Source organism: Hippocampus comes, unplaced genomic scaffold (assembly GCF_001891065.2).
Source record: "Hippocampus comes isolate QL1 unplaced genomic scaffold, H_comes_QL1_v1.1 scaffold321, whole genome shotgun sequence".
Classification (NCBI taxonomy): Eukaryota; Metazoa; Chordata; class Actinopteri; order Syngnathiformes; family Syngnathidae; genus Hippocampus; species Hippocampus comes.
Genome location: NW_017804845.1, coordinates 425,559 through 439,180, shown reverse-complemented (window position 1 = coordinate 439,180; position 13,622 = coordinate 425,559). Strand labels below are relative to the sequence as shown.

The 13,622-nt window shown below is 43.1% G+C and overlaps 1 protein-coding gene across 1 annotated transcript in view; it reads left to right on the top strand.

Moving 5' to 3' along the window:
* klf7b (Kruppel like factor 7b) overlaps positions 1 to 13,622 on the top strand; it is a 24,664-nt gene that overhangs the window by 3,716 nt on the left and 7,326 nt on the right. Inside the window, exon 2 of the mRNA XM_019875906.1 lies at positions 13,295 to 13,622. This exon is cut by the window's right edge and continues 267 nt beyond it. Within this exon, the coding sequence (XP_019731465.1) occupies positions 13,295 to 13,622 (328 nt within the window). The remainder of the gene's footprint in view (positions 1 to 13,294) is intronic.

The window sequence follows — 13,622 nt, the reverse complement described above, 5'->3', positions numbered from 1 at the left end:
GGCGAGTTGCCAGGCGCTTTGCGTGCCGCCGATGCGTTGCGGCGCGGCGCTGAATTCCCGATGGGAATCGCGGCGGCACAGAAGATAAGAACAGCGAGAGACGTGTACGTTGACCGCTATCGGATCGTCTCAAATTACTTTTCGGCAGTCTGCCGTCGGGGGGTACCGAGTGCGTTGGTAGCAACCTAAAAGAGTCGACATATTTTCAGGTTTCAGGAGCAACGTTGTTCGACTTTGACATCGTGATGGTTTCAAAGGAAACCGGCCCCCTTGCTGTTTAGTTCCAGGCATGGGCCTTGAGACTTTTTTGTGCGGCCCATTCCCATTCTACAGTGTCGTGTTCATTTGGTAAACTGGTGTGAAGTTGCAATTTTTTTTTCAAAAGCGCAAATCCATTTTGATGGTGATTCCTCGATCCCTTCAAAGAAAAATGGCCCCCTTAGACTTGATTTCCGGGCATGGCTCCGTGAGACTTTTTCATGCGTCTTGCCATGATAGACAAGTCCACCAAATTTGATCAAATCGGGGAACGGGGGTGTCCAAAAAAAAAACCCTTGCAGCCACTTTTTCATCCTGAGTTCTTCAAAGTTTCAAAGCCAAAAGGTGGACTTCCTGTTCACTTCCGGGTGTGGCTCCTTGAGACTTTTTCTTGCGCCTTATCATGATAGATGCGTCCGCCAAATTTCATGTCAGGCACTGAAATTGGTGCCAGGGGCAATTATTTTCCAAGAACGGGCCATCGTCACCACTCAAAGCAAAACGGCAGACTTTCTGTTCAGCCACGGGTCCTTGAGACTTTTTTGTGTGAGCTGTCATGATGACTACCTGACATGACCACCAAGTTTTGTGTCGGTCAGTTAAATTGCCGAATTTTCGTGCGTCCTGTGATGATTGACATTGTTTGTCGTATTTTGTTTCGATCATCGGCTAGGTTTTTTTGTTTTTTTTTTCAAGAATGGGTCATCTCACCCATTTTTTTCACCGCAAACCAAAATGGCCGACTTCCTGTTCAATTTGCAGCATTGTTAAGACTTGAAAGGAATTTTCAATGGCCGCTTGTCCCAAAGTTGTATAGGATACCAAAATTAGGATTTGTACTCTCCCACTTTTTTGGTTTCCATACCAAACTTCCTCTTTTGATTTCTATGGCAGCCCATTTAGGCAGCTGTTTCTGAAAATAGTCCGTCATTGCCAATCAATTAATCATGCCTGTCCCCAGTGTCTGACTTTCCCTCTTTTTCTCACACACACACACACACACACACACACACACACACACACACACACACACACACACACACACACACACACACACAAGCTATTGCGTAAGTGAACAGCTGCTTCCTGGTCAGACAAAAAGAGGAAACAAAACAAAGAATGAAGAAAAGAGGAAGTGAACGACAGAGGACCTGAATGACTGGTTGTCTTCCGAATCCTCTTTTTTTTTTTTTAAATCAAACTCCCTTTTGAAATTTTTAATGTGACCATTTCGCTCCGCGGAACTTGTGAAAGCAAAGGCGTAGACGTGGCTAATCAACGTGCAGATCAGCAGATTTTGCAAATGGGAAGTGATGAAAAACACAAGTTGATCTTTGATGAGCAATCTGCGTTTGATTGATCATCCTTCCTGGTGCTGGCACTCCTTCCTGTGAGGCTGCACATCGATTCATCTGTGTAACACACACACACACACACACACACACACTCGGCACACACGCTCGCACACGCACACCTTGGTCGGCCATAATTCAGGAGACGAATGAGGCGTTCAGTCGCCGGCGCGGAAGATTAAATAAGAGTCTATTACCCAGACAAACTAGTTGGGAGTACGGCGCCGTTAAAGCGGAACAAATGAGGCACGACTACAAAGTTGGGTTGTGAAAGTCGTCCTCATCTTTACACATGGCTGGGTGCACGGGCACGGGATTGTGTGTGTGTGTGTGTGTGTGTGTGTGTGTGTGTGTGTGTGTGTGTGTGTGTGTGTCAATAAAGGCAGACAAAGGTGATAAAACACCATGGATGGGCATGATTAATTGCTTGGCGATCATTGATTATTTCACAAAGGCTGCCTAAATGGGTTGCAGTTAAAAAAAAAAAAACAGAACAGGAAGTAGACACCAAGGCAGCAAAGCTTTTCCATGTGCGTGTCTGTAAAAAGGACACTAGACATTATTGCTTGCTCAACAATCACTGACTGCTTCAGAGCATCTGCCTAAACGGGCTGCAAGATTAAACAAATCACTGGAAGGCAGCAAAAAAAATCTCCATCTGAAGCCAGCCAACCGGGTGGGATTGAATCAACAGCGCCTCCACTGGTAGCAGTCATGTAGTGCATGGCGTTGTGAACCGCGATGCTATTAAACACGATTCGTCAATTCCACACCATCGACCAAATTCTCTATGAATCGATTATTACGTGCATCCCGACACTTCTCTCCTCTACTAGTTGTGCGTTTGTGTGATTAGACGTGTGCATGTCTGCGCGGGAACGGAGAGCTTAGTTTGCCAACACGGCCTGAAGCTAGCAGGACAGCATCCAACACATGCGCACACACACACACATGCACTCATCCACATGCCAAAGTTACGCGCACTTTTGGTTTGCGTGAACCTTTAGCCCCCATGAGTTGTGCTGCCATGGTAACATTCAAAGTTGCCTCACAGGCCTGGCTGAGACATCTTAAGTCCATTTAGTGTGTGTGCGCGCGTGCATGTGTGTATGTGTGTGTGTGTGTGTGTGTGTGTGTGTGTGTGTGTGTGTGTATTTTAAGGAAAAGGCTGTAGAACAAATGTCATGTATTTTTGAGAAAAACCTGCTGTATTTTATTTCATTGTATTATTTAAGAAAAAGGCGTACATTAAAAAAAACCCAATGTATTTTCAAGGGAAAAAAATATATTTTCAGGAAAACATGTCATATTTTGAAGAAAAAAAGTTATTATAAAAATAAATAATAAAAATAAAAAATTGACACCCATGTGTAAAGGTTTCGAGCAAAAAGGTTTTTATTTTCCAGAATTAATTTTTGTAAAATAAAAAGTGGCATATGTTCATGAAAAAGTTGACTTTTCGCATGGAAAAAGCATTGAATTATCACATTTATGTTTTGGACATTTTTACAGGTGTACGACTTGACAAAATTTTAAAAATGCACATTTTTTACGAAAAAATATATATTTTAGAGGGGCAGGAGTTTTTTTTTTCATTACTGTTTTCATCTTCAGAAAAGGAAAAAAGTCGCATTGAAAAAAAATCATGAAAATTGATTTCTTTTTGTGGAAAAAAAAGTCTATATTTCCGTTCCAGAGGGTGTATAATCTTGAGGAGACAAATTGTGTATTTCTAAAAGAAAAAAATAAAGGGTGGGGGGGGGGCGGACCCGCAAGCAGATAACGTACATGAAACACTTCAAGTCAGCATTTCCCTTCTTGGCGACTGGGATCGGTGTTTGATGACTTTCTGTCTGGTGGTCATTGATCTTGTGGACCCGAGCACTAACACCGCGTTTATGTTCTAATCGATAGCGACGCGACAACATCAAAGACCCCGTGGACGCTCATTTGGGCATGTCGCTTTGTCTTGGACACTCTAGATGTGTGCCACCATTCCAGTGCAGCTTTATGCATGAATGATTGTTGTGTGCCCGTGTGTGCGTGTGTGTGTATGTGTGTGTGTGTGCGTGTGCGTGTGCGTGTGTCTCGAGTAAATGGGTCGATGTAGAGGAGGAGGATGACCTTGGGAATAAGAGCTCAGACGTTTTGTCTCGGAGGCGAGGAGCACTAAGACAAAACTGAGACACACTCAAAGATAAACATCAGGACAGGAAGTGGACAAAAGGGGAAGTGGTGGTCCAGGAAGTCGGAAGTCACACTTCCTGTTGGCCCCTAGGTCCAATGCGGTCAGGACGTGATGTGCTTTGGGTTCGTGAGTTTCTATCTTGTCGAACTCTTGATGTGAGTCTCTGTGTTGCACATCCGGGTGGTGTTGGTCTGGACCCGACGTGCTTTTGGCGCGAGTCCAGGCAGCGTAAGTCCAGGTGGCGCACTTCTACATGATGCAAATCCACTCCATGTATGTCGATGTGGTCCACGTAGGCCGGCAGACGAATTATGTTGTCAGGGCAACGCAGCGTGAAGCCGCAATGACTTTTGCTTTGTTTTGTGGTTGAGTGCAGTCCACGAGGAATACATGTGTGTGCGTGTGTGCGTGTGTGTGTGTGTGTCCGCGCGTTGTCTCCACAGAGCTGAGAGAATGCAGTCTCGTAGTGCGCTTTGCATATCCTCTCTTTGTGCTTCTGCTCCAAATGTGTGAAAGTAGCGGCTGCTTGAAGGTTTGTCATGATATCAACGCTAATTTGCATTAGCCTGTCTGTGGGTTTTCATATTATATGTTAGCATGAGGCTAACCTGTACTATAAATTGGCAACGTTGGAGATGTTGCCGCTTCAACTATGGTACAGCAGCAACTGCTTGAAGGTTTACAATTTACATCAATGCTAACTTACCGTAGCCTGTGTATGGCATTTTGCGTTATATGTTAGCATTAAGCTAGCAGACTTTTATAAGAGAGATATGGTTGGGTGGAACGTTTTGGCGTGTAAATCGAATTCCAACTTGACCAATTGTGTTTTGTTGTACGTGTCACGTTTACAGTAGACGTCAACTGGGAGGCTTTTGGTTCTGTAATTGGGAGATGCCGCTAGCTGGATGAAAGTGTCCTGGTTCATTGGGTTCTGTGTGAAAAGTACAGACTGAAGAATGGTCTTCGAGTACAACTCCGATAGCAATATTTGGTTTTATGTTAGCAATTGGTGACCAGATCCATATCGGTGTCATTTGATTGAATGATGATTATGTTCTCTGTTTCATGAAGTGCAATATTATAGAATGCTCTTTCCTTTGTTAAAAAAACAAACAAACACATATACGTTAAGTGGTGACTATTTTACATACCAGATGATAATTCCTGTGTGAAATTTTTATTTTTTTGCTAGTTTTTTTTTTGTGTAAGTAAATTGGGACTCTTTCAAGATGACCTCATTTTTGTTTTTTACTCCAAGAGGGAACATCACTCTGATGCTGCACAGCATTTTGTGTGAGTGCGTGTGTGTGAGTGTGTGTGTGTTTATGCGCTTGCGCGTGTGCACATTGTGTGCGCACAGTACATGTGAATTATTTAGGGTTGAACTGCAGGACAAAGCAAAATGGAAATGTGGAGGGTGTTTCTCTTTTCACCCCAGGATGGCTCTCTAATGCACACCCGCACACACCCGCACACACGCGCACACACACACACACACACACGCATGCAAGAGTCATGTGACCACCCGCTCTGCTTTCGAGCAAAGAGCACCCCCCCCCTCAAAAAAAAAAAAATCTCTGGAGGTCAGACTGCGGTGAGGCTATGATGGTGATGGAGGTCCCCGGAGGCAACCAGGTGCTCTTTTTGTCCCCTCGCGTGATTGGTTGCCAGGACAACCACATCTGCAAAGCGGTTGGTTGTCTTAGCAACACGTCCAATAGGTCATGGGTCAGTCGACATGTCAGTCATATTATTTCTTTTTTTTTTTAGTTTTGACTCTGAAATAGTGACTGGCAGATGAATACATTTGGAATGATTTTTATCTGTATTTTCTTTTTTTTTTTTAAATTATTTTAAAATAAGATAATGGACAATTTAGGCAATGCAAATAAAATATACAAATCTAACTTAGTCACTGTCTTCATTTTTCCATGTCATTTGAACTTCTGGATTTGAATGTATTTTCATTTTATTTTAAATTTAATATTAAATTGAAATATAATTTAAAATTCAAATCATGAATTCCAAAGAAGCCTATCGTACATAAAATACATAAGTCGTTTGTTTATATTTTATGTATTTATTTTAATTTTTATGTATTTTAGGGATTAAAAAAAGCCTAATTTGCCAATAGTAAGCAGCTGGAACTTCATTATGAGCACATTAGGAATATTTCCTTTCATAAACTAAAATTTGAAAAGTTGGTGTTGTTTCTAAGCAGTGCCTTTTTCAAGTCGATTTTTTTGTGGGGGGCGAATATGCCGAGAATAAAAACTCTTGTGCAAGTTGAAGGAAAAATAAATATTGTTTGGCCTCTTCTTAGCCTCCTTTTGTCTTTAGTTTAAGTTTATTTTCAAATTCATACATATTTGAGTTATTTATTTATTCATGTTAAGTTACTTGTTACTAGAGAAAGAGAGCGAGAGAAACAGCATTTTCACTCCGATGGCCTTAAAATACAAAAATCGCTTTGACTCCAAAAATCCTGGCGTCCTCCCGCATCCTACTTTGGACGTGTTCCGCATATTCCGACCGGCCACGCGACGGGTCCAAATCGCTCCCAAACGAAATGGACGCCCAACGCGGGTGACGCCAGTCACCCTTGAATGTAAAAGCACTCAATGCGGACATGACACGCGCACGCGCACAGTGATCATAAATGCATTCATAAGCGGTGAAGTCATCGCACGCGCGCTCCCAGAAGCCTTTGTTTCACTCACGCGCGCCGAGTCACGCATGCTCGCACTCCGCAATGACCTCATCCCTGAAATCATCCCATCACACACCCGCGTGAAGACAAAGGGCTAATCCATTAGGACTCAACAACAGCTGGGGACCCCCCCTTCGGGTTCCACTTGATTGTCTTAAAACACTCAATCGTCCATCACATGGCTCCAACTTGGATCGCAATGAAGTAACCCTAATCGCAAAAAATAAGATCATTCTTGTCATATGATTAAAAACAAGATGTTTGCTCAAGTGCTGAGCTTGTGGAATTGATTTGCGACCACTTTGGATAACGTTTTGGCCCAGAGTTGTATTGCTTCAAAGCAAAATGGCAGACTTTCTGTGTTTTTTTGTTTTTGTTTTTTTTTTCCAGGTGTGGCGTCTTGAGACTTTTTTTTTGTGGGTCTACTCATGATAGATAAGCCTGCAAATGTTTGTTTCCTAAGTGCAACTGGCTTCTGCGGCTGATCAAAGCAACTGGAAAAAAAATTTTCAGGCGTGGCGTCTTGAGACTTTTTTGGTGGGTCTACTCATGATAGATAAGCCTGCAAAATTTTGTTTCCTAAGTGCAGCCGGCTTCTCCGGCTGATCAAAGCAACTGGAAATTCTTTTTCAGATGTGGCGTCTTGAGACTTTTTTGGTGGGTCTACTTATGATAGATAAGCCTGCAAAATTTTGTTTCCTAACTGTAGCCGGCTTCTCCGGCTGATCAAAGCAACTGGAAAAATGACCCTAAAATACACAGAAACTTTTTGTTGAATTTATTCAATTTAATTTCATTGGGTGATTGCACGAAATAAAATGGATCCATTTTTTAAAGTAGATTATACATTTTTAAGTGTAGATACTTCAAAATAAACAACTTGTTGAGACTTTTTGCATGTGTTGCTATGGCTACGAAATGTAATGTGCGGCTGCCTTTGGGGGCTGGATTTAAAAAAAAATTTTAAATCAAAGCACCACTGGAAATGATCAAAAACGACCCTCAAATGAATGCTTTCAAACAAAACGGCCGATTTTCTGCGTGTTTTTTTTTTTTACCAAGGGGTGGGGGGTGGCCTTGGGGGAACGTGCCAAATGCATTTCATGTGTGTAAATAAAACAGACTTTGGGGGCTGAATTTTCAAATAAATCAAAGCCTGGAAATGACCTAAAGTGAGCCCCAAAATAGATGCTTTCAAACAAAATGTCAGACTTCCTGTGTCTTTCAAGGCATTGGCTTCTTGAGACTTTTTTAGGGGGGTCTCCACATGATCTGCATGTCTACCAAATGTCATGTTGCTAAGGGAAACCGGCTTCGGGAGCTCAATTTTCACAACGTCCTATAGTGAAGGTGACTGAAGCTTGTCGCTAATGTTCCTTTCTGAGCGGAGGAAGCATTAAGAACACTTTTAAATCACGCCGTTGATGTGCTACTTTCACGCTCAATTAGCAAGACAGACAGAGTGTGCTTGTGTGAGCGCGCGTCGTCACACACACACACACACACACACACACACACACACACACACACACACACACACACACACACACACACACTCACCTTTGCTTTAGTGAGTGTGTGCGCTTGCCCGTCAGTTTTTGTGCGCGCGCGTGTCTGCGTGTGCACGCGTGAGTTAGTGCGCATGAGAGCGTGTTGCGGTGTGCGCGCGCGCGTGCGTCACCCTCGTTGGACACCAATCAGACGACGGCATCCGAAACTGCAATTAAAAGTTGTTTTGTGTTCTCATCGATGTCTATTGTTTGAAACGGCTGCTCGAGGCAGACCCCCCCCCCACCCCCCCTTGTCCCCCACTAAAGGGGCTGTCAGGGCTCCAAGAAATAAATAGTCATGGTTGGAAGCGGGGCAAAAAAAGCATATGAAAGTTGTTGAAGGATTGTGAAAAGTGTCAACGTTACTCATGCAAAACGCAAAGCCATAAAACACAACAAAGAAGTTATGTTTGGGAGGAAGCCCCCCCACCCCCCACCGCCAAACAACATTCTTGACAGTATATATATATAAGTATATTAAAACAAAACTCTAAAAAATGTTTTTTTAGTGGTTTTTTTCCAATTTATATTTCTATTTTTTAGGTTCCTGACTCTCCTAAATGTCGAATAGTGCACACAAGTGTGCCAGGCTATAAAGTTTTTTTTTAGATTTTTTTTTTAGAATTTTTAACTAAATAGGAGCTCATTTTTCAGTCATACAGATATTTTAGACATTATTTTAAAAATAACATATTTCCATGAAAGTGGGCTTTTTAAAAATAGGTACATTATTTCAGAAAAAATCCACATTTCAAAAGAAAAAAAGTATTATATTTTGGGGGGAAATCCTGAAAAGTTGTATGTATTTAGAAAAAAAAAAGATGGGTTTTTTTTTTTTTTGCAAAAAAATCATACTTGTTAGAAGAAAGTTAAACTCTTATTTTCACAAACAAAAAGCAAAATTTTGACTTTTCCAAGAAAAAAAAATCTGTTGTTTTATTTTTTCTTCCCAAGGGGGAGAGTAATCCTTTAAAGACCGTGGAGACGCATTGCGATGTCACCAAACGCCAACAAGATAAAATTTTGAAAGATGCTAACGACGCGCCCATATTTCAACAGCACTCGTCCAATTAGCAGCTTTTAGACGACACGCTCCACACAATTCATCCTCACACCGACACGCAATCATTTCATTAGGCTTTTGGTTTATTTGTCTTTGAAGATTAGGCTTTGTTTTCGTTCTCAATTGCTCTGGAAAAGATGCCTTCGAGGATCTGCCGCTTTCTCTGGAAATTCAATACAAAGAGCATTTAGCATTTGCTGTGTGTGTGTGCGCGCGCGCGCGTGCGTGTGTGTGTATGTGTGTGTGTGTGTGTGTGTGTGTGTGTGTGTGTGTGTGTGTGTGTGTGTGTGTGTGTGTGTGTGTGTGTGTGCGCTCGCATGCTAGTTATTTGTCATGTCGCCCTGCGCCGCCAGGAAGACGATAGGCTCGCTGTCCAGACATCCTATTGAGACATACACACACACACACACACACACACACACACACACACACACACACACACACACACAGACACACACAAACAGACACACACAGAGTGAGAGTTTAATTAAGAGAAAGCTCAGCTGACGGAGGAACAGATGATTCTACCGCCGATTCCAATTCCTCCATCTCAGCCAATTACTCAAATGGCCTGGGAGACACACACACACACACACACACACACACACACACACACACACACACACACACACACACACACACACACACAGAATGAGCATAAGCCTGTTTAAGCAGTATTAAATTATGCTTCAAATTAAAAGCTTGTACCTGCCTTGTCCCCTTAGTCTCGGGCATGTGTGTGTGTTTTAGACTGTGTGTATGCATGTGCACATGTACGTGTGTGTGTGTGTGTGTGTGTGTGTGTGTGTGTGTGTGCGCAAGATTATGCTGTTAATTAATTTTATGCCGTCATATTTAATAATCACAGACAGTGAAATGTTTTGTGTGTGTGTGTGCGTGTGTATGTATGCATGCATAATCAAGATTGTGTGCGTGAGTGTGCATGTCTTAATGTGTGTGAGTGAGTGTGTGAGTGAGGATGTGTGTGTTTGTGTCTGTTTGGGTGTGTGAAAGTGCGGATGTGAGTAGAAAGTTACAAAATAAAGTTGGTTTTTTTTTCCCCTGATGGATTTCAATGGCCGTGGATTGTGGACGGATTTTCGCTATTTGCGGGCTCTCGCACTTCATGCTGGCTTGCTGTTGAACAGTTTTGTGCCATCCTTGAATGGTATATATTTTTTGTGCGCAACAGCATTTTTCACTGGGATAAAAAAAAATGACTGGATGTGGTTATTTTGGGGTTATTGCAGGCAGGAGCTGTTATATGTGCACTGGGAAATGTATTAGGAAAAAAGAAATAGCTTGAGAGCACGAATTTTGTCCATATATTTGGCATCTATCTGGTTCGGAAGTACGTGGTGCTGCATGGCCCCCCCCTAGTAGCCAAATTGTGGACCCCTTCATCATTGAAGTTGCCCATTCCTGCTCTCAGTGTTTCTCTTGAACACGTACACACGTTATCATCGGCTTTAAGTCATTATGCTCTTCACGCACGCACACAGACACACACACACGCACACGCACTTGAAGCCTCTTTTGCGTCTAATGAGCCATCAGTGCGCTCGCATCAATGGAGGAGGCGGAGCTTCAAAGAGCCTCTTTGACAGATGCCAAAAAGCGTTTTAATTAGGAGCCATTTGTGCACAAAAAGGAAAGGAAAACACTCACCAGCTGAAGGGGGAAATAAACACACACACTCACGCTGAGTCATGCTTGATGTGCTCCACACGTTTGAGGCCATTTTTATCGCCGAAGGTAACGTTTTTCATCGGGTAATACTGGGCTGAGCGATTGTGAAAAATAATCCAATTGGCTCTTCTTCCTGAATTTTTGCCATTGCGATGAAATACACGATTGTTTTTTTTTTTTTTTTTTTAAATGGCGGCCTTTGCTCTTTGAAATATCGAAACAAATATGACACTTTAGTGGCCTAATGTGCCAGACAGCATTGTATTGGCTTTGGCTTTGATGACCTCGTGGCTTCAGCCTTGTGCATTCTGACATTTGCTGATGATTATGGCATTTCATCTTGTATCGGTGAAGTGTGAAGTCCAAGATGCAGCGCATGGTGTGACTTCATCATCATCATCATCATCATCATCATCATGGTGGTTAATGATGTCATCGGTGTGCACTCAGACGTTTCCTGGAGGATCCACTTGACTCTGTTTGCTTTTTTTTTTTTGCACTGTCAAAAGCCTCTCGGCGAGCTGCCGGCTTGCATTGGTGATGAATTCTCACTCACACACTCACGCGCGCGCACACACTGTACATGAATTGTCTTTGTCTCATCGGCGCTTGTTTGATGAGAAAACAACGCAGTGTGTGTGTATTTTAATGATTGTCACTCAGCAGTAGATCTCTGCCAGGGCCCATTTTGCCTCGCTGTGCAAAGAGACTGTAGCTGCAACTACCGATGTCAAATTTCAAAACGTGCCACCTGACTCACTCTGTGACTGCCTAGCCGCTGAACTAACAAATTAGTAGTCTGATTAAGTTCCTCATGAACAAGCCCGCTCACTCAGTCACTTCGCAACTGACAAACTAACCTCAACTAACTGCTATATTACTCGCTAGCAAACTAACATTAGTCAGGTCTAAGTAGCCGACTGACTAATTGACTAAGTAGCTAACTGGCTAAGTTACCAAATAACTGACTGACTGTCTGAAGAACTAATAAACTAGCAAGCTAACTACCTTGTAACTAACCAACTAACAAACTATGGCACTAGTACTAGCGCACTGAGTGTCTAAGTAACAACCAAACTAACTTACGAAATGACTGACTGGCTGATGAGCCAACAAACTGGGAGCCTCACGATCTAACCTACTACAGTACAAACTAACGTTCTCACTAAGTCACCCACCAAGTCATCTACTGTGATATCTCAGTGACTGGCTAGCTTCCCTAAAGTACTGGCTATCTGACATGCTAATGTATTAGCGACCACACTAAGTGAACTATAAACTCTCGCCTTGCGTCTCCTCTCTTGGTAATAACGCTCACTTCCGACTGTCAGAGAGCTATGGATTACACAACATGCTAATTATTGGATTTTTAACACTGCAGTGTATCATACTGGGAGCCGTTCCTAATATTTTGGCCAGCTCGTGCCTGTAAATAGGGCTCCCATATATTAAAAAGATTGAATCATACATTTAATATTTAAGATATATGAAACCGTTACACATGCACAATGTCGTTGTCAAGGTAACACAATGTGATGGAGATTATTTTTGCATGCGCCTGTGTGTTTTATCTAATGTGACCTTTGTCCATATGTTGTGTGTGTGTGTGTGTGTGTGTGTGTGGTTGTGTGTGTGTGTGTGTGTGTGTGTGTGTGTGTGTGTGTGTGTGTGTGTGTGTGTGTGTGTGTGTGTGTGTGTGTGTGTGTGTGTGTGTGAGCAGTCCTCGACATCAAGCAAGCAAGCTGATGATGTTGACACTCAACATGACTTCCCTCTCTTGCACATGCATACATTTATACTCTCTCATGAAGCCCCTTTCACACAGCTCGTTAAAGACCACATTTCACACCTTTTCGCCACATCGCTGTACTCGGTTAAACGACGATATGGCAGGGATGAAGTCAATTTGGCAATTTTCCACCTATATGGTTGACTGTGTCTGGGGAACTTTAACACCGGACATTCACTTTTCTTGCCCCGTTGTGTCGAAAGCGGTTGTCATTGAACAAGAACTATTTGTTCCACCAGATAATGTTGCAGTGTGAAAAGCGTGCCCCGAGTGAAAAATGAAAGATAAGGTTTCAATTAGGCCTCTGATATAGCCACGGATACAGATTGATTAATTTTTTTTCTCAAAGCACGTAGTAATGAGATGATTAAATAGAATGTCAATAATTAAACAATGGTGTCATGATAATTCAGTGGGCATTGTGTTGCTCCGTTTAGCTTGTGCACTTTGGCCACCCGGGGGCGGTATAGTAAAATTCAGTCACGCAGACATACAAAGAAGACTTTTTACGCAATCACTCTGTGTGATTGCAGTTTCCCATTGTGTTAGCATTAAGCTAGTGGTTTTGAATGCAAAGCGATGTCAAGTACGTTGTTGTCGTTACGGTTGTGTTGATTTTTTTTAAGCTCTCCAGACCATCAGGGGTGCGCTCGTGTCACATTAACACATGTTCTGTCTCCTTTGTCCTTCAGACATGTCTGGAGTTGGAGCGTTACCTCCAGACGGAGCCCAGAAGACTGTCGGAGCTCCTGGACGAGGATCTGGACCGCCTCCTGGCGCCCGCCCTCTCTCAGGGCGGCGACAGCGATGAGGAGCTCATAGACCCCCTACTAGCCGGTTTCCCGGCTCAGCCCAGTCCACTCCCCAAAGTTCACGCCAAACTCCTCCAGACTCTGACGGACAGCAAGGATCAGGTCCTGGCGTCGGGTGTCAGCGCCGCCCAGCTGAGTGCCGCCGTCACGTCTCTCACGCCGCCCTCGTCCCCCGAGTTGGGGCGCCACTTGGGAAAACAGGCGGGCG